Raw genomic sequence first — 20,074 nt, forward strand, 5'->3', positions numbered from 1 at the left:
CCCCAGACCCACCCTGTGCCCGCCCTCGGGGCCCCAAATCCACCTTCTTCAGCCGCTCCATCAAAACGCTCTTGTTGCCGCTCGAGTCCACATTCCGTTTCCTCAGCTCCGCCCGCAGATCGATCACTCGCAGGTCGCTGAGGCGCCGCGTCCCGGTCTCTGACGAGGCGGAGCTCAGAGCCGCCGCGCCCGCCGCTCCAGAATCACCTAGGCCTGACAGAGTCTCCGCCATTCCAGGGACCCTGGCTCCGCCGCCCACTTTCCACAGAACCGGGCCGGTTTTATCAGGCTCCTAGCACAAAATGGCGCCGCCTGCTAGGGAACCGCTCCAGTCTCCCCGGCGCGCCTCGCTTCTGCGCAGGCGCACCAAGCGCAGGGTCTACTATCTCGGTTGCAACTGCACATGCGCAGTGAGAACAACGCGGGGATGTGCGCAGGCGCGTTGGTCCTCGTCAGCCTCCCGCCGGGAACTGCCGGGACGCATGCGAGCTGCAGATTCAGCGCCTGCGCGTTGTGCCGGGGAACGCGCGGTTGGTCGACGCGCGAGCGTCCTTGCTGCTAAGTGCGCTGGTGGGGGCGGTGCGCGTGCGCGTGCGCGTGCGCGGCCGCAAAGCGGGGCGGGAGGAAACGAGTGCGTTTTCCTGTTAGGCGGCGCCATTTTGTGTTCAGAGCCGCTACAGCTGCCGGCGGTGTGCGACTGAGTTGGTGGCGAAGACAGGAACGCGACGATGGCGGAGACTCTGCCCGGGTCGGGCGACTCGGGCCCTGGCACGGCTTCTCTCGGCCCGGGCGTTGCGGAGACTGGGACGAGGCGGCTCAGCGAGCTGCGGGTGATCGATCTGCGGGCGGAGCTGAAGAAGCGGAACCTGGACACGGGCGGCAACAAGAGCGTCCTGATGGAGCGGCTCAAGAAGGTGAGGCGGCGCGGGGCTCGGGGGTGGCGCAGGAGGCCCGGGCACGCCCCCGCCAGCACCTGTCACCGCGGCTCCCGGACCCGGGGCGCCCTGGGTTCGCCCCGCGTCTTGGCCGACCCCGGCTCGAGTTGTCGGGCACCCAGGGGGCCGGCTGTGTGACCTTGGCCCGTCACCGCCCCTCTCTGTGCCTCCCATCGTATCCTCCTTCCACCTTTTCTCCTCAAGCGCGCTCAGCGTCCGGTCTTCTCGACAACCAGTGTGGCCCCGGGACCCCTCCCTGGGGCTCCTGATCGAGCCTTGGCTCTGTGACCTTGGGCAGGTGCCTTTCTCTCTGTGCCTCAGTTTCCTCCTCCGGAGAATGGGTGTCTGGCGGACTCCAGAGCATTTACAGGAAAGGGGGCGGTGCTTGTTCTTGCCCCAGGGACTTGGCCTTTATGAAGCTGCCCACCTGGGTCCCACAGATCTTCTCGTGGCCGGCCCCTTGTTGTCACTTTGGGTCTGCCTGAGACATCACCTTCCTGAGCGTCCTCCCTAATGCGCCGCCCCATCTCCTTGCCAGCTCATCCTGCGTTTGTGTCGCACCTCGCTGAAAGTAGGGGCTAAATGCAAAATATTAAGGAATTGGGAATTGTCTGTCTCCGCAACTGGAACAAACAACTTGAGCATAGGGAGGGAGCTTGTGGGTGCCCAGTCCTGGACCCGGCAGGTGGCAGACACTGAGGGACCTGTTGAATCTCCCCAGGCTGGGTGCTGTTCCTTCTCACCAGCGGTGGCCAGCCCTTCACCGAGGCCGGGCCAAGTGCAGCCTCTCTGTTCTAATTTGTCCCATCATATAACTTTAAAGTCGAAGGTTGGGCAGTGTCGAGTGGAGTTGCCATTTTGGAACTGGTCCTTGACCCCAATTCTGGAGCTCCTGCTCACAGCCTCCCTCTGTCATTTGGACCCAGAGAGACCCAGGTTGTGCGGGGTTCCTCCATCGCCTTTTGGGCTTGCGGCCCAGTTAGCTGACCCGGAGTTGCTCTTTGCAAGGACGGGTTTGCCTTTGTTTCATGGGAGGTTGTTACTTGTAAGGAACAGTGTGTGCCCTGCAGCTCTTAATGATGTTGTACAACTCATCTCTCCCTAATAGGCGGTTAAAGAAGAGGGACAAGATCCTGATGAAATTGGCATCGAGTTAGAAGCCACCAGCAAGAAGTCAGCCAAGAGATGTGTTAAAGGTATTGTACATATGCTGCTTGGGGCTTGAGTGTTCAGAGAATTTAGAGAAATGATGTGGAGTGCTTGCTCTTCCCGCCCTCTAGGCTGGGAGAATTTCTCTGGTCCTCGGTGTCCCCCCACTAAGAGTTAGCTTTGCTCGTCACCACCTGACAAGTAGCTCTGTCAAGGGCACAGGGAGGAGGAAAGAGATGTACAGGTGCCAAGTGCAATGAAAATATACGAAAAACGTTTCAGCTTCTGCCATTGGGATTAAAAGTCAACTAGAGAAAGACAAGCTCTTAAAGCTACTTCTACGGGTCTGAGGAACCAAATGTACCTACTTGGCTTCCTACCTGATTCAAAAATTAGGTCTTAACCCAAAGAAAAGGACATCAACCTGAGACCGAATAGAACTCAGCTTTGCTAGGGTCCAAAATAGATTGTTGGGGTATTTGCACTCAGCCTATTTTTTACTATTACGGTTTTTGAATGTGAAGATTTAATTCACAGACCGCTAAATTCATCAGGTTAAGGTGTACAATTCAGTGCTTCCATACACAAGGCTCTGCCACCACCACCACCGTCTCCTTCTGGATTTTCATCACCCAAAAAGGAAACCTGGTCCTCATTAGAAGTTAGTCGCCTTACTTTTCTCCCTCCAGCCCCTGGCAACTACTAATCCACGTTCTGTCTGCATAGATTTGCCTATTGTGGACATTTCACGTAGATGGAATTGTACAACATATGGCCATTTGCATCAGCTTTCACTTAGCATAATGCTTAAAGTTCATCTGTGTTGTAACATGTATCGATACTTCATTCCTGTTTATGGCTGATACCAGCTATTTTTGGAAGCACTGAATTCCATAAAACTTTGAAGCTTTGACTATCCCAGTTGGTATTGTTCTCATTGTTAGGTTTTATGGTGATAAGGATAATATAATTTAGGTTTCCTGTGCAGGGGGCCTGTTTTCTTGAAAAAGTGCTAAATTCAGGCAGTGGAGGATCTGCTTAGAAAGTAGAAAGAAATTGTAGCATTTTTAACAATTTCATTTTGTTTTTTTAATAGCTTTTTCTTGTTAATGTGTCTCATAACACATTAACTGTTTAAAACATGTGCATGTGGTTTGAAAGGTTAAATCTTTTAGTTAGGTTGCATAAGAGCTTTAAGTTAAAGTTTAATTTTGAAACATGGATGTGTTTTTACTGTTCTTGTGACTGTCTGTATTTCAGCTAGAAGGCCTAGCCTGAGCAGATTCAGAATGTGAGAGACTGGTCTACAGCAGGAAATATAGTTTATCTCTTCTGCTTAGGTGTTAACTCATGCATGATGTGAATTTTCTTTTTTTAATGGTTGGGAAAACTGCTTAACAATAAAGTCTGAAAGTTTTTTATGTAGGTGCTCATTTTAAAACTGTAAAGTTCAAGACTTACTACTCAAAATATTCTTGGCTTTTGGCAGGAATTTAACAGGGATTTTTGTGTGTGTGTGTGATGGAGTTTTGCTGTTGTTGCCCAGGCTGGAGTGCAGTGGTGTGGTCTCGGCTCACTGCAACCTCCGCCTCCAGGGTTCAAGCAATTCTTCTGCCTCAGCCTCTCGAGTAGCTGCGATTACAGGTGCCCGCTGCCACGCCCAGCTTATTTTTTGTATTTTTAGTAGAAACGTGGTTTCACCATCCATGTTGGCCAGGCTGGTCTCGAACTCCTGACCTCAGGTGATCCACCCTCCTGGGCCTCCCAAAGTGCTGGGATTATAGGCATGAGCCACCACGCCCGGCCTAGCAGGGATCATTTCTAATGATCTTTGCATCATTAGAAAAACCAAACTTTAGCTGAATGCTTTGAAGACCTGCCTGAATGTCTAGATTAAAGCTTAGGTGGATTCAAAACTACTTGGAGTTAGTGTTTTGTCAGGAAAGCTTGCATGATAAAGTTGCTATAAAAAGGACTTTTGTAGCCTCAGCTCTAGTGAGGATTAGAAGGGCTTCTGATCCCTTCCCACTCCTTTTTCAGAGAAGTAACCAATCCCAGAGAGAGCCCAGGTCTTCAGGTGGTGCTCAGCCCCTGCAGGCCTCATCTTCCATCCAGAGCTGGTGATGTTCTCTAGAGGTGTCGGGGCACCTCTAGAGACTTTGTGGTTGCAGTTAGGGCCTTTGATTACATACAACTGTTAGATCAGGAGGAATTCACCAATTAATTTTCGTTTCGAGCACTATGCAGCAGTGTTCAGTTGAGTCCAAAGTTGGACTCATTCTGGGAACTCACCAGTAACTGCTTCCTTGCAAAAATTGAAGTAGCCAAACTGGTTGAGGGAAAGTGTCCTCATTATAAATTAGAGTAAGAGTCTTCACCAAGATTAGGAGTCCTAGGCAACATTGTGGGTGGGTTTGGAAAAAATAAAACTTGGATTAAAAATTTAAGTTTTAGATGCCATGTGGGCTTAAAGTTGGATTTTCTTACATCTGTGTCCCCGACAGCGGCAGCTTTTTGTTGGCCAATGCCAGGTGCTGGGGATTGGGGCGTCGCCTGTCTGCACCACATTAGCTTTTCGGTGATGCTTTTTGGTCAGCATTTCTCCTATTTCCGGCCTATGTGGGCACTGCAGGCTACTATTTAGGGGCCTAGAAATTGGGTGCAATTACCAAACATTTTTAGACAACGTATTTCAAAAGGATATGCTGTGTTTAGATATAATGGGAAGTGGGACAGCTGAGTTTTAGAGTGCCAGCTTTGGAGCTCAACCAAATTCTCATGTGTCAAATGCAGATAATAAAACCTGCTAGCGTTGTTAGGCGTCTTAAATGATAGACTGGAAAAAGCTCACGTTGCGAGACATGCAATTAAACTGCATTTCTTGAGTGATTAACAGTGGTGAGTGAGACTCTTAAAGTGTGGACCCTGCAGGTTTTTTATGTTTAATTTTCTTTCTTTTTTTTTTTTGAGATGGAGTCTCGCTCTGTTGCCCAGGCTGGAGTACAGTGGTGCTATCTCGGCTCACTGCAAGCTCCGCCTCCCGGGTTCACACCATTCTCCTGCCTCAGCCTCCCGAGTAGCTGGGACCACAGGTGCCCGCCACCATGCCCGGCTGTGTTTTTCTATTTTTAGTAGAGACGGGGTTTCACCGTTTTAGCCAGGATGGTCTCTATCTCCTGACCTCGTGATCTGCCCGCCTCGCCTCCCAAACTGCTGGGATTACAGGCGTGAGCCACCGCTCCCAGCCTAATTTTCTTTTTTAAACAATTTATGGAAGTAATAGTTTTAGATAATTTGGAAAATGTAAAAAGTATGCATGTGAAAATAAAATTCTAATCTTACCCCTGAGTATTTTAACTATTGTTGATGATTATCTTCGCCATATTCACCTGGATTTTATAAACATATCCTTGCATATACACTCGCATGTATACAAATAGACACCGGCTTTTAAGAAAAGTATATATTTTTTTCTGTTTGATTTTTCTTTATGGGTGTGTATGTTAGAGAGACTCGGTCTTACTCTGTTGCCCAGAGTGGAGGGCAGTGGCATGATCGTGGCAGCCTCAAGCTTTCAGGCTCAGAGCATCCTCCCACCTCATTCTCACCGGTAATTGGGAGTACAGGTACATAACACCATGCCTGGCTAATTTTTGTATTTTGGGTGGAGATGAGGTCTCACTTTGTTGCCCGAACTTGTCTCTTAATTCTAGGCTCAAGCGAGCCACCTGCCTTAGCCTCCCAAAATGCTGGGATTATAGGCGTGAACCACTGTGCCTACACTATGGGCATTTTTTCTGTTTCATTAAATATTCTTTAAAAGCATACATTCTTTAAATATTGTGAGACACTGGATGGTGTCCCACAGGGTTTCTCAGCATTGGCACTGTTGACAATTTGGGCCGAATAATTCTCTGTGGTTGGGGAGTATCCTGTGCATTGTAGGGTCATGACCAGCATCACTAGCTACTGATGCTAATGGCATTTCCCCAAGTCATGACAACCAACAATGTCTCCAGACATTGCCAACCATTCCCCCCGCCCCGGTTGTGAGCCACATCTGAATGAAAGTGTGCTGTAATTTGTTTCCCTTTTGGGTGTTTAACAGGTATAATAGGACAGATATCTATGTTTTGAACTCCTTGTCAGATATCCTAAGACTCAAATTCCTGGAACAAAGGGTATGCACATTTGTAAGGTTTTTGATACGTATGGAGCCTCAAGTTTATTCTCAAGGTTTCCACTCTTGATGTCCTCCAGCCTTCTTTTGCAATTCCTAGCAGAATTCTATCAGATAGTTATTTTGTGGTCACAAAACCCAGGATGATTCTCGACTTTATGGCAGCCTTTGCCTTTTTGCCTTGGGGGAAAAAAAGGTTCTTGAGCTGAAAAATGACAAAGACCTACCTGAAATGGGTGGAATACAGGGAGAGCCAGCAAATCACTAGCTCAATGTTATTTTATGTTGCAGTTCTTTGGTTACTAGATGGGTATTGCATTTTTTGTTGGTTTGTTGAAAATGCCTGTTTTTATCCTTTGCTTATTTTTTTGTGATTTTTTTCGTAGGTTTGGAGTGTTTTTAAAATATTTGGAAACTTTTAGATATTTTGTGGAAAATCAGACTACTCTGATAATCTGACAGGAATCCTAGATGTTCATCTCCCTGTTGATGGCTTACTTAGAACACCAGTTTAGGCCGGGCACCGTGGCTCATGCCTGTAATCCCAGCACTTTGGGAGACCGAGGCTGGTGGATCACGAGGTCAGGAGTTCGAGACCAGCCTGGCCAATATGGTGAAACCACGTCTCTACTAAAAATACAAAAATAAGCTGGGCGTGGTGATGCACACCTGTAGTCCCAGCTGCTGAGGAGGCTGAGGCAGGAGAATCGCTTGAACCCAGGAGGCAGAGGTTGCAGTGGGCCGAGATCGTGCCGCTGCACTCCAGCCTGGGCGACACAGTGAGACTCCATCTCAAAAAAAAAAAAAAAAGAAAACAAATTGAGACAAAATTATGTGTGACAGGAAAGAGGAGACTTTTAGTTTATCTTGTAATGTGTTCTGTTTTAAGGTTGAAATCTATTCTGCATAAACTAATTATGAGGTAGAACTTGAGTGTTATCTGATTGAACAATTATTCTGTAATTAGGACTGAAGATGGAGGAGGAAGGCACAGAAGATAACGGCCTGGAAGACGATTCCAGAGACGGGCAGGTAAGTGATGTCAGGGTAGAGACGACAGGCAGCAGCTCCCTGTCCTGGTCCAGGTGGTCGTTAACGACTCTTCTTCCTCTTTACAGGAGGACATGGAAGCAAGTCTGGAGAACCTGCAGAATATGGGCATGATGGACATGAGTGTGCTAGACGAAACTGAAGTGGAGAATAGCAGTGCTCCAGATTTTGGGGAGGATGGCACGGACAGCCTTCTCGATTCCTTTTGTGATAGTAAAGAATACGTGGCTGCACAGCTGAGACAGCTCCCGGCTCAGCTCCCAGAGCATGCTGTAGGTAACTTGGAGACACGGCAGGATGTGCCCATAGCCCTGAGGCATCTGGCGCTCACGTGCTGCTCATGTGAGGGAGAACACAGCTAAACCGCCATGAACACATAGTTCGGTTTCTAAACCCTGGTGTTAAAACCATGTCCATTTAAACGCTGTGTAGGTCAGGGATTTACTAATAGATAGCTTTTCTGTAGTACTGGGGAGTGTTTTTATAATTGGCTGGGAGACACTTTCAAAGCATGTGGTAAGTCATAAAATAGAAAGCTCTGACATAAAAGATTTTTCTTTTCTGAGATGAGGTCTCACTGTTACCCAGGCCAGTCTTGAACTCTTGGGCTCCAGCGATCCTCCTGACTAGCCTGGCTTATTGGCACAGGCCACAGTGCCCAGTTAGTTTTTTCCTTTTAAAATATAGTTTTAAGAAACAAAGATGATTTATTTATTTAGAGACAGGGTCTTGCTCTGTTGTGCAGGCTGGAGTGCAGTGGTGTCATCATAATTCACTGCAGCCTCAGCCTCCCAGGTTCAAGCAATCCTCCTGCATAGCTGAGACTACACAGTGAACCACCACGCCCAGCTAATTAAAAAAAAAATTTTTTTTTTTTTTTAGCGGTGGGATCTCACTAGATTACCCAGGTTGATCTTGAACCCCTGAGCTCAAGCAATCCTCCCGCCTCAGACTCCCAGAGTGCTGGGATTATAGGTGTGGTCCACCTTGCCCAGCTCAAAAATGGTTTCTACTGTCATCATGTAGATATTTCTCTTAATGTTGTGTTTTGTTTGTTTGTTTGTTTGTTTTTGAGACAGAGTCTCGCTCTGTCACCCGGGCTGGAGTGCAGTGGCAAGATTATGGCTCACTGCAACCTCCGTCTCCCTGATTCAAGCAATTCTTCTGCCTCAGCCTCCTGAGTAGCTGGGACCACAGGCACGCGCCACCACGCCCAGCTGATTTTTTTGTATTTTTAGTAGAGATGGAGTTTCACCATGTTGGCCATGATGGTCTCCATCTCCTGACCTCGTGATCTGCCCACCTTGGCCTCCCAAAGTGCTGGGGTTACAGGCTTGAGGCACTGCACCCAGCCACCTGGCTAATTTTTTAGATTTTTGGTAGAGATAGGGTTTCATCATGTTGGCTGGGCTGGTCTCGAACTCCTGACCTCAAGTGATCTGCCTGCCTTGGCCTCCCAAAGTGCTGGGATTATAGTAGTGAGTAACCACGCCTAGCCTGTTAATGTTGTTTTAAGCAAGGTTAGGGAGTTACATTAAAAGATGTAAAGTACAGTGAAGACAAGTACCAACCCTGCTCCCCAAAGGGACTGACTGTGAGCATCCTTGTATGTAAAGGAGGAACTTTGCTCTGTTAGGGCTTTCCCAGCTTTTCACTTGTAGTGTTTCGGCGTAGAGCTCTCTGGTGGGGCTGTTCAAATACCACAAGCCGTCACTGTCTTCTAGCTGATCTTCATTTTAATCTGACTGACGTCACGTGCCCAGTAGGTTGTTTTGTTTCCTTAACGCATTGCAGCTTTCAGCTTGGGGGTGGAAATGCCTCCGTAGGACTGAACCTTAAACCTTATGGTCAAAAGTCATTGCCTCCAAATTTACCATCCTTTGACCTAGGGCAGCACTGAGCAACTGATTCGCCGCCTTGCTCAGTCTGGCACTGCTGTGTGTTTATTGTTTTCAGGGTGTATACTTCTCAGTTAATGGAGGCATCCCGGGTCATGAGTTCAAATCTAGAAAAGGAAGAAAGAAAACATTTGGGAGCACTCTTTTTGTAGTTCACTTAAAAAGAGCTTCAAATTTAGTAAAACTTGGTGTTAACAGTTTTTCTTTTGTTTGGCATGTAGTAAAGAGAAAATGACCAAGTTAGATGTTTGTTTTTAATAAAGTAGGCTAGGAGGGCCAGGCGTGGTGGCTCACGCCTGTAATCCCAACACTCTGGGAGGCTGAGGTGGGCAGATCACCTGAGATCAGGAGTTCAAGACCAGCCTGGACATGGTGAAACCCTGTCTCTACTAAAACATACAAAAAATTAGCCAGGCATGGTGATGCATGCCTGTAATCCTAGCTACTCAGGAGGCTGAGGCAGGAGAATCGCTTGAACCCAGGAGGCGGTGGTTGCAATGAGCCAAGATCGCGCCATTGCACTCCAGCCTGGGCAAAAAGAGCGAAACTCCATCTCGAATGAGTGAATGAATAAAGTAGGCTAGGAGAAAGCGCTCAGTTAGTGTTACCTTAAGAGTATTGCTACCAGGTGAAATTGGAGGAGTGCAGTTTATCATTTTGAGTTCTGTTTTGGAAATCCTGTGGTTGGAGGGTTATGTGTTAATCACCAGTACTTAGAAACTGCCTGGGAAATTCATTCGTTCATTCACCCAGTACAGACAGGGCATACCCACCTGCAGGCCACTGCCAGAGGCGCTGGTGGAGCAGAGTCGTGGAGTGTGTGTTCTGGCGGAGAGGCAGGCACTGAACTGAATGACCCAACAGTAGACTTGCAGATGGCAAAAGGTGCCGTGAGGGAAATAGACACACAAGTTGCCTAAGCGAGGTGTCGGCCTTGGTTTTCACAGCTCCAGCCTCCACAAAGTCATCTTCCATTTTGTTTTTCAGGTGGATGGGGAAGGAGTCAAGAACACTTTGGAAACTTCATCGTTGAGCTTCAAAGTAACTGCGGTAAGTTACCATCTGGTTCTGCATCGCTGGAAATGTTAATCGAGTGGTTGATTTTCCATAGTGAAAGAGCAGTGTGTGTGTATATGGAAATGACTGGATACTGTGCTGGATGCTGGGGTTAAGAGGTTAGCAGAGCAGAAAGAGTCTCAGGGCTGGCCATCTAGCAGGGGCAGTGGGATCAAACCAAGTATGTAACCAGAAGGGAGAAAGAAGTGTGATGAGGGAGCAGTTCTGGTGGTTGGACTTCAGAAGTGCCTGGAACTCTTCCCAGAGGTTTGACGGATAGGTTGAAGAGCGAAAGAAGAATTTGGAGCAGAAAGTTTGGGTGGTGTCTTTGATGCAAAAGAGAGAGGGGAGCACACAGGGTTGGGTAGAAGCCACAGGTGTTGCAGAGCAGCTGGGCCTGCCTCGCTGAGTCTGGGCCACCAGAAGGATTGTACCTGTTGTCCTAAGTGAGCCAGATGCTGGAAAAGGTTTTCAGCAGAGTAGAGAGATCATTTTGTTATGACAAGTTTTGGTTACAAATAAGTTTATGTTGGGAGAAGTATTTTTTTCTTAAATCCACTGTGACCTCTTCTCTGACAAAGGGGGTCTTTGCCAGCTGCAGCAGCCACCAGGTCAGCTTGGTCATGGGGTGGGTGGCATGGCAGGGCAGGGCCCAAACTCGGGAGAATGGGACAGACTGTTATCACTAGGGACCTGCTGTTACCAGGGAAACTGTTAAAATGAGCTGGTTTTCATCAAGTTATTGTAGGATGGAATACATTTTTTGGAGAGAAGAAAGTTTTGTGGAAACAGGCATTTATTCACAGATGATTGAAAGCCATATTTGCTGGTTAAATGTATCTGCCCCGTATTTAAAGTGACTTGTGGATTTGCTTTTTCTTTTTTAAATAGGACATTGAAGAATCCCTTTTGGAGCCAGGTACTGATAAGAGAAACATGACAGTTATGGTTTGAAAGTTTTCACTCTATTATTTTAAAGCTGTCTATATTTTAAGCTGTGTTATGATCTTGTAAATTGCTCTAATGGTGGACAATCCAGATCATACAAGGATCAGAGATTGGAAACCCATTCGTATCACCAGATCTGTGGAAGAGCCATTCTGGCTTCTTGAGGTCAAATACATTTGGTGCAATGTAGTGATTATTTTCATCTCTAACCACGTAGAGTGGCATTTAATTCCCCCCGTCCCCATGATTCCTCCATGTGTTTCTACACATGAAACAGATCTTGTGATATTTTGCTGCAGTCGTTTTGATTAACGCAGTTAAGGCAGGATAAAGCTGTTGTCAGGGCACTTACCACCTGAGAAGTGACTGGATTCCAGAAGAGGAAACAGAGTTTCTTCGTGAAAATTTTCAACATATTATTCCCCTTCCGGACTGCATTTATCTCCCACCGTCAGAAGAGATTCTGATTTTCATATTGGATTGTTCTGTTAAAAGAAATTCAAAGAAATTTGGAAATTGAGCTGTCATTGAATGGTGATTGCATTCGGTTCAGCACCTTGGACATTGGAAAATCAGTCAGAAGACCCAGACTTGAACAAAAACTCGAAGAAGACTATTGAGAAGCAGCCGCGTGGTTGTAGGTGTTTAAATCTGTGGGGGCCTTTTCTCTTCCGTGTAGCGTAGAGGCTTACCTAGAGGCGGTCGCAGCGCAGGTAGTGTAACCAGTATAACTTTGTGTACCCGCGGGTTTTCCAATCTCTGTGTAGCTAGCAGTTCTCTTCGTGTTAGTGTGGCAGCCGTGCCAGTTCCACATTTGTGATTGCTTTATTTCCCTGGTAATTAAACCTTGTGCCATTCTATTCCTGTTAAATCCGTAGAAAATGAGAAAATACTCGACATTTTGGGGGAAACTTGTAAATCTGAGCCAGTAAAAGAAGAAAGTTCCGAGCTGGAGCAGCCATTTGCACAGGACACAAGTAGCGTGGGGCCAGACAGAAAGCTTGCGGAGGAAGAGGACCTATTTGACAGCGCCCATCCGGAAGAGGGTGATTTAGATTTGGCCAGCGAGTCAACAGCACACGCTCAGTCGAGCAAGGCAGACAGCCTGTTAGCGGTAGTGAAAAGGGAGCCCGCGGAGCAGCCAGGCGATGGCGAGAGGACGGACTGTGAGCCTGTAGGGCTAGAGCCGGCAGTTGAGCAGAGTAGTGCGGCCTCCGAGCTCGCGGAGGCCTCTAGCGAGGAGCTCGCGGAAGCACCCACGGAAGCCCCAAGCCCAGAAGCCAGAGATAGCAAAGAAGACGGGAGGAAGTTTGATTTTGACGCTTGTAATGAAGTCCCTCCGGCTCCTAAAGAGTCCTCAACCAGTGAGGGCGCTGATCAGAAAATGAGGTTTGTTTTTTCTCAGTTTTAGACCAGACGCTATCTCCTTTTCATGGGTCATTTAATGACACACATAAGCTGTTTTTTTCTGCAATTGGCCAGCCAGACTGACGAAATTGTAGTTTTGCTTCTAAAGAATGTTTCGTTTCTCTTTGTGTATTTTTAATGGGTGATTCAATTCCTTTTCTTTTTCTCAACCTACCATGGTTGTGTTCTTAAATTGTTAATTGTTATCTTCAGCTAAATCGAATTGACTTTTACAAATCTGACATTGTATTTTTGGGGTCAGATTTTCCAATATAAGCTTGCAGAGGTGTCTGTTAAAATTTTATTTCAGACTAATTTTCTGGTAGGTATTCAGTTTTAGCACATAATCATATTTTTAGTTTTGTTCTCTTTCGTTTCTTTCCTGTATGAGTAACATTAACTTTTGTCTCTAGCTCTTTTAAGGAAGAAAAAGATATAAAGCCAATCATTAAAGATGAAAAAGGTATGATTTAACTTAACGTGGTAGGGAGCCATGTATGGTTTCCTTATTTTGGGAGGAGGGGCCTGGAGATATACACACTTTGGATTCAGTAATTTGTTTTGTTATGGGTTACTGGAATCAACCACCTAATGGTTTCTTGAGAGACTAGTTTTAGAAGTTCGCAAGCATCTGCATTTTATGTTTCTCTTGTGGTTGTCATCTATGGGATGGTGAAAAGCACATTACAAGAAAGGAATAATTCTGCTCATTGAAGACTGTTTCAAGGATTTTAGAGACTGCCGTCTTGGATGAGATCTGATCATCAAAAGACATTTCAGTTGATAACTGACATGGGCATGATTATTCCTTGAGTAAGGAAACTCAGTTTTTGCTGTCCAGATTTTCAGCCTTCTGTGTGTTGGCATGTGTGTGTGCATTAAATTCTTAAGTCAGCAGTTGGGATTGGGCGTCGTCAGGGTTTTTAAAGAGGGCTGCGATCTTAAGAATGGTTGTGCTTCCTGTTAGGCCTTGGGGTGATGCCTAAGAATCTCCCTCTCGTGCCAGGTCGGGTCGGCAGCAGTTCTGGTCGGAACCTGTGGGTCAGCGGGCTGTCCTCCACAACACGAGCTACGGATCTCAAGAACCTTTTCAGCAAGTATGGGAAGGTATGCCTTCCCTTGCCTCATACCATCCACTGTGATTCAGGAAGCTCTGCTGGGCGCGGTGGTTCACGTCTATAATCCCAGCAGTTTGAGAGGCTGAGGCAGGAGGATCGCTTGAGCCCAGGAGTTCAAGACCAGCCAGGGCAACATAGCAAGACGTTGTGTTTACTAAAAAAATCAAGACAGCAGCAAAGCTCGCCCAGTCTTGTGCAGTGCACCTTGTTTCCTGACTCACAGTAACTAGGGCGCCGAGCAGGGCAGGTGGTTGGTCATATCACAGCAGTGCTCAGAACAGCTGTATAAACAGCTTCCCTCTCAATGTTTTTGGGGTTCTTTCTAACTGGTCTCAAAGAGACTGGTGGTCTTTTGTCCTGTGCAAAACTTAAAGCTTACATGATGAGATTTTTCCCTTAAGAATAAGTTGGGAGGCTGAAGCGAGCGGATCACCTAAAGTCAGGAGTTGGAGACCAGCCTGGCCAACGTGGCGAAACCCTGTCTCTACTAAAAATACAAAAATTAGCCAGCCGTGGTGTTGTGTGCCTGTAGTCCCAGCTACTTGGGAAGCTGAGGCAGGAGAATCACTTGAACCCAGGAGGCAGAGGTTGCAGCGAGCCAAGATTGTGCAACTGCACTCCAGCCTGGGTAACAGAGTGAGACTGTGTCATTAAAAAAAAAAAAAAAAAGAATGAAGTGAATAATTGACTTTCATATCATTTAGCATTTTAAGTATATAGTCTGATAACTAGAACATGAACGTGGTTCAAAAATAAATCACTAAGATGCTGCTCATGGGGGCGGGAGAAAAATAGTACAATTCAGCAGCTTTCCAAAGGAAGTTGAGGACAATTTAAAATGATTCCACTGTTTGAAATTAATTAATGTAAGAGTCTTCTTTTTTTGTTTGTTTGTTGTTGTTTTTTTGAGACTGCGTCTCGCTCTGTTGCCCAGGCTGAAGTGCAGTGGCGTGATCTTGGCTCACTGCAACCGCCGCCTCCCAGGTTCAAGTGATTCTCGTGCCTCACCTTCTTGAGTAGCTGGGATTACAGGCACCCACCACCATGCCTGGCTAATTTTTGTATTTTCAGTAGAGATGGGGTTTCGCCATGTTGGCCATACTGGTCTCCAACTCCTGACCTATGTGATCTGCCTGCTTGGCCTCCCAAAGTGCTGGGATTACAGGCGTGAGCCACTGCGCCTAGCCAAGAGTCTTCTGGTAAGCAATTGGCACTGTCCTGGTCTCCTGGGTGCCTCTGGGGAGTGGCTTCCGAGGGACAAGGTTTGGACCCTTTAGTGTCTGGACGGTGCCCTGATTCCAGGCATAGTGGGGCCTGTCTGACGCAGCCTTCTGGCTACAAGAAAAAAAAAAAGCCGTTTTTTTTTTTTTTTTTTTTTTTAAAGCCGTTCCTTTGTCTGGGTCTTTGTCACCCAATCAGGTGTTGGTTAATGTTTCATTGCTTAAGAAGCAGACAGGACTCGGAGAAAGCATGCTGTTCAATTTTTCTCTTTAACAGTCTGTATGTTCAACAAGGGCTTAGGAAATTCTTATAGCCATGAATAACCTGTTTATTCAGTTACTTTGTTGACTTCACTGAGACACTGATGATTAAGCAGAGGTAAACATACATGGTCACTGTCATCACAGATTTTTTAGTCTGGCGGGAAAAAGATCATTTAAGAAATAAACACATATGATGTGTTGTGATGAGCATATTAAGGAATATTAGAGCACGCCATCAGTGTGTTGGGGAGACCATGTTTAGATTCGGGAGGCAGCTTCAGCAGACCTCGCTGAAGAAGTGACATTCAGCCGAGGCGTGAGTGATAGAGTTGGCCTTATCTATAGGGCTCAGCTCTGGACAAAAGCAGAAGGACGTAGGAAGGCCAGAGGGGCAGGACACCACTCAGCTACTTGACTGAAGTATGCAGAGGCTGCCGAGACAAGCTCCAGGGCGGATGGCACAGCTCAGGGATAGGGACATATAAGCTTAGTATGGTGCCTGCTCTCATTTGGGTTTTGTCTGTCATCAGAAGAGATGCCGTTGTAAGGATGATTAATTTGATGGGAAGGTAGAATGACCCCAACATTGGCTTCAGCTCTGATATGGGAAGTGGCATCTGTGTTTCTCTCAGGAGAGTCTTCTGTCCCTTTGGCCCTGGACAGATTCAGGCAGAGCCTCGACTCCTCCATTTGTGTGGTCAAAACCAAGGACGTCAGAGTCTGATGGGAACTTCAAGCGTGTGGGTTCCACCTTGTCATTTCACAGCTGGGGCCATGAGGTCCAGAGATGAGGAATGCCTTGCTTAGGTTGATGCACTGAGTCAGAGATGAGGCAGAGACCAAGACTCCTGTGTCTCGGGGCGATGTTTACTCTGCGCGCCAATGGTGGTGGTGTTGGCGTTAAATCTACTGTCTTGCTCTCTGTTTTCTGTTCATGTTTGTTTATTGATCTCTTTTTCCCATTTATCTGCCTTCTTGTGGGTCGAGTCCTTTTTATGACTGATGGCTTATTTGCTCTAACTCTGTGTCATTGTGGTTTACTGTAGGATTACAGTACACATCTTCCCTTACAATCGTTCTGCAAGTGGTGCTCTGCTTGTTTCAGTGTAGTGCAAGAACTCTGCGGGAATATACTTGCATTTCCCCTCCCGTTGATCTTTGTGATGTTATTGTCATACAGTTTACTTCTCTTAAAGAAGTCACCCAATATTTTATTGGCTTTGACTTGTTGTGGTTTGGCTTTTTTGCTTTGAACAGTTGTGTTTTTTTGTTTTGTTTTTTTGTTTTTTTTTTTGTTTTTGAGACGGAGTCTCGCTGTGTCGCCTAGGCTAGAGTGCGGTGGCGCGATCTTGGCTCACTGCAAGCTCTGCCTCCCGGGTTCACGCCATTCTCCTGCCTCAGCCTCCCAAGTAGCTGGGACTACAGGTGCCCGCCACCAGGCCTGGCTAATTTTTTGTATTTTGAGTAGAGACGGGGTTTAACTGTGTTAGCCAGGATGGTCTCGATCTCCTGACCTCATGATCCTCCCACCTCGGCCTCCCAAAGTGCTGGGATTACAGGCGTGAGCCACCGCACCCAGCCGAACAGTTATATTTTAAAGAGACCCAGAAATGACAGGAAAAAATCATGTTCACCTCACCAGGTGCTGTTCGTTGCTTTTTGTTGTACATCCAAGTTCCCATCGGAGATCATCTTCCTCCCTCCTGAAGGAATTGAATGTTTCTTGTAGTGCAGGGTTGCTGGTGATGCGTTCTTGTTTCTTTTGCATGTCAGAAAAAGTCTTTACTTTGTCTTCATTTTGAAATAAATTTTCACTGGGTATAGAATTCTAGGTTAACTTAATCTTTGTTCCTTTGGCTCCCCATTTGTGTCTTTTCTGTCTCTTTTCCTGTGGCTGCTTTTAAGTTTCTTCTGTTTTTGTTTTGTTTTGTTTTGTTTTCCCTTAGAGACAGGATCTCACTGCGTCACCCAGGCTGGAGTACAGTGGTGCTCACTGCAGCCTCGACCTCCTGGGCTCAAGCAATCCTCTCACCTCAGCCTCCTGAGTAGCTGAGACCACAGGCACGCACCACTACACCCAGCTAATTTTTAAAATTTTTGGTAGAGATGTGGTTTCTCTGTGTTGCCCAGGCTGGTTTTGAACACCTGGCCTCAAGTGATCTACCCGTTTTGGCCTCACAAAGTGCTGAGATTACAGGCATGAGCCACTGTGCCCAGCCTGTGCCTGGTAATTTTTTACGGGATGTTGTGAATTGTATTTTTTTGGGTGCTAGTTATACTTGTATCTCTACAAATACCCTTGAGCTTTTTTCTGGTACACAGCTGAGGTACTGGACACACACTAAGGCAGCGCCAGAGTAGCCTTCAGTTTGGGCTGATTTTGTCTCACCACTGGGCAGTGCCCTCTGAGTAGTGGATCTGATGGCCCGTGAATTACCAGCCTTTCCACCGTGGCTATTGGGAAGAGCAAACCATTTGTGGCCCTGAGTGCCCCTCCAGTGGTTGTTCCCTCTGCCCCTGATTGTTCCCTCTGCTCCTTATGGGTGGTGCTGTCCCAGCCTCTGGTTTCCTCGCACACATGTGCACTGGGCAGGAGGAACCCTCTGTGGGTCTCTTCAGCTTGCTCCATGTGGCTCTGTGTGGCTGTGTCCTCTTTGATACTCAGTTCTATGCTTTCTCTCTGCCTTGGTCTCAGAATCTCAGTGCTGTCTTACCCATCCCCCATCGCCTGGGAACTCCAGGCAGTGAGCAGGGGCAGTCAGGGAGCTCTCAGGGATCGCTGTCTGGGGCAGCCTGATGTCCAGGATCTGAAAACCGTCGTTGCCTACGTTTCATTGCATTTGTTAGTTGTTTCAGGCAGGAAGACAATGCTTAGTTCTCCCATCTTGGCCAGAAGTGGAAGTCCTTTCCCCATGGGGACATTTCCGACAGTCCGTGTCTGTGTCAGAGCTCTTCTCGGGCCCAGCTGGAGTGGATGGTGCATTTCTTAGTAGCCCCACAGCTGTTTGTGGGCTCAGTGGAAATAGAGAAAACAATGTGGATGGGTAGGACTTTGGTTATTAGTTGTGAGTAATGAAGTTTAATGGTTTTGTAACCTTGCATATTTGTGTGTTTTCCTTGAGATGACTGATCTTGTATTAAAAGCAATTGTATTTAGTGGCTGGGTGCAGTGTCTCATGCCTGTAATCCCAGCACTTTGGGAGGCCGACTTGGGTAGATCACTTGAGGTCAGGAGTTGGAGACCAGCCTGGCCAACATGGAGAAACCCCATCTCTACTTAAAACACAAAAATTAGCCAGGCATGGTGGCGGGCGCCTGTAATCCCAGCTACTTGGGAGGCTGAGGCGGGAGAATTGCTTGAACCCAGGAGGCAGAGGTTGCGGTGAGCCGAGATCGCGACACTGCACTCCAACCTGGGTGACAGAGCGAAACTGTCTCAAAAAAAAAAGCGATTGTATTTGGATAGGTCAGGATTAATTAGAATCAATTCAGTAACTAAAATGGAAAACTACCAATATGTGGAGAGGTGACAAATAGTGAAAATGATTCTGATTGTCAGGTAATAACTTTAGCAAGTTGTGTGGTCATTTGTATGAGAGAGTAAGAGTGCCCTTTTTCATGAAGGTTGTTGGGGCCAAAGTGGTAACGAACGCCCGCAGCCCGGGGGCTCGATGCTATGGATTCGTCACCATGTCGACATCTGACGAGGCGACCAAGTGCATCAGCCATCTCCACAGAACTGAGCTGCATGGACGAATGATCTCCGTAGAGAAGGTGAGGCAGTTCTCGTCTATGGTAACTCGCAAATGGAGTTTGCAAGTGAGAAGCCCTGGGCCACACATCATTTCTGTCTATTGTATTTTAGGCCAAAAATGAGCCTGCTGGGAAAAAGCTTTCTGACAGAAAAGAGTGCGAAGTGAAGAAGGAAAAATTATCGAGTGTCGACAGACATCATTCTGTGGAGATCAAAATTGAAAAGTAAAGTGAATTTTCAAACCTCCTCTTGGAATCCCTGGGAGGAGGGCAAGGGCAGCCACCGTGGGCCTTGAAGAACATGCATCTGTCCCCACCTCTACCCACGCAGCCTTGCCAGCTTCCTGCTGGAGTCTCAACTGATTTTTGTGTTCTGCTGCCACTTCAATATTCAGCTTTTATTTATTTTTTGGAGACAGGGACTCACTGTGTCACCTAGGCTGGAGTGCAGTGGCACTGCAGCCTCCACCTTCCAGGCTCAAGTGATTCTCCCACTTCAGCCTCCCAAGTAACTGGGACTACTGCAGGCATACACCACCCAGCCAGGCTACTTTTTGTAGAGACACGGTTTCGCTGTGTTACCAAGGCTGGTCTCAAACTCGAGCTCACGTGATCTGCCCGCCTTGGCCTCTCAAAGTGCTAGGATTATAGGTGTGAGCTACCACGCCCTGCCAGTCTTCAGCTTTCTGTGTAAAGCTATTTAACGAAGTAGCCCATGTCTTTAAAAAGTGGATACAGTTGATCCTCAGCATGTAGTTGTGTCCTGATAACTGATTAGCCTTTTGAAAAAACAGTATACACAAAATGTCGTTTTCCATATTCTGGTCCCTTGTACAGCCTCTCAGACCTTGGAATCATTTCCTCATCCACGTTGATTTTCATGCAGTTCTCACTTATTAATCACAGCAACTGTCATAAACCCAGTTTTTCAAAGATAAAGCATCATCCAAAGGAATGTAGCCTGGTCTAGTGTTGCAGTGAATGACCTTGAGTGAGTAGTTGGTGCTGTATCTGACAGATGGCAAGTATTGCTGTGTTTACTTCAAAATTAAAAATATTCCAAGGCACCCTGTGAGTTCACGGTGGCACCCTGGGG

The 20,074-nt window shown here is 47.0% G+C and overlaps 2 protein-coding genes across 5 annotated transcripts in view; one reads left to right on the forward strand and one right to left on the reverse strand.

Annotated features, from left to right (window-relative positions):
* Nucleotides 1-398, reverse strand: part of SAFB (scaffold attachment factor B) — a 46,578-nt gene extending 46,180 nt beyond the window's left edge. For all 4 annotated transcript variants that reach the window (XM_030796287.1, XM_030796285.1, XM_030796286.1 and 1 more), the window contains exon 1: nt 44-398. In XM_030796287.1, the coding sequence (XP_030652147.1) occupies nt 44-232 (189 nt within the window). In that variant the 5' untranslated portion in view covers nt 233-398. The remainder of the gene's footprint in view (nt 1-43) is intronic.
* A 112-nt stretch (nt 399-510) lies between these two features.
* SAFB2 (scaffold attachment factor B2) overlaps nt 511-20,074 on the forward strand; it is a 36,520-nt gene continuing 16,956 nt past the window's right edge. Inside the window, exons 1-11 of the mRNA XM_030796290.1 lie at nt 511-914; nt 2,044-2,131; nt 7,232-7,296; nt 7,383-7,586; nt 10,200-10,262; nt 11,160-11,187; nt 12,095-12,605; nt 13,037-13,086; nt 13,630-13,730; nt 18,850-18,999; nt 19,091-19,203. Of these exons, the coding sequence (XP_030652150.1) occupies nt 729-914; nt 2,044-2,131; nt 7,232-7,296; nt 7,383-7,586; nt 10,200-10,262; nt 11,160-11,187; nt 12,095-12,605; nt 13,037-13,086; nt 13,630-13,730; nt 18,850-18,999; nt 19,091-19,203 (1,559 nt within the window). The 5' untranslated portion in view covers nt 511-728. The remainder of the gene's footprint in view (nt 915-2,043; nt 2,132-7,231; nt 7,297-7,382; nt 7,587-10,199; nt 10,263-11,159; nt 11,188-12,094; nt 12,606-13,036; nt 13,087-13,629; nt 13,731-18,849; nt 19,000-19,090; nt 19,204-20,074) is intronic.

Source organism: Nomascus leucogenys, chromosome 17 (assembly GCF_006542625.1).
Source record: "Nomascus leucogenys isolate Asia chromosome 17, Asia_NLE_v1, whole genome shotgun sequence".
In the NCBI taxonomy this organism is placed as follows: Eukaryota; Metazoa; Chordata; class Mammalia; order Primates; family Hylobatidae; genus Nomascus; species Nomascus leucogenys.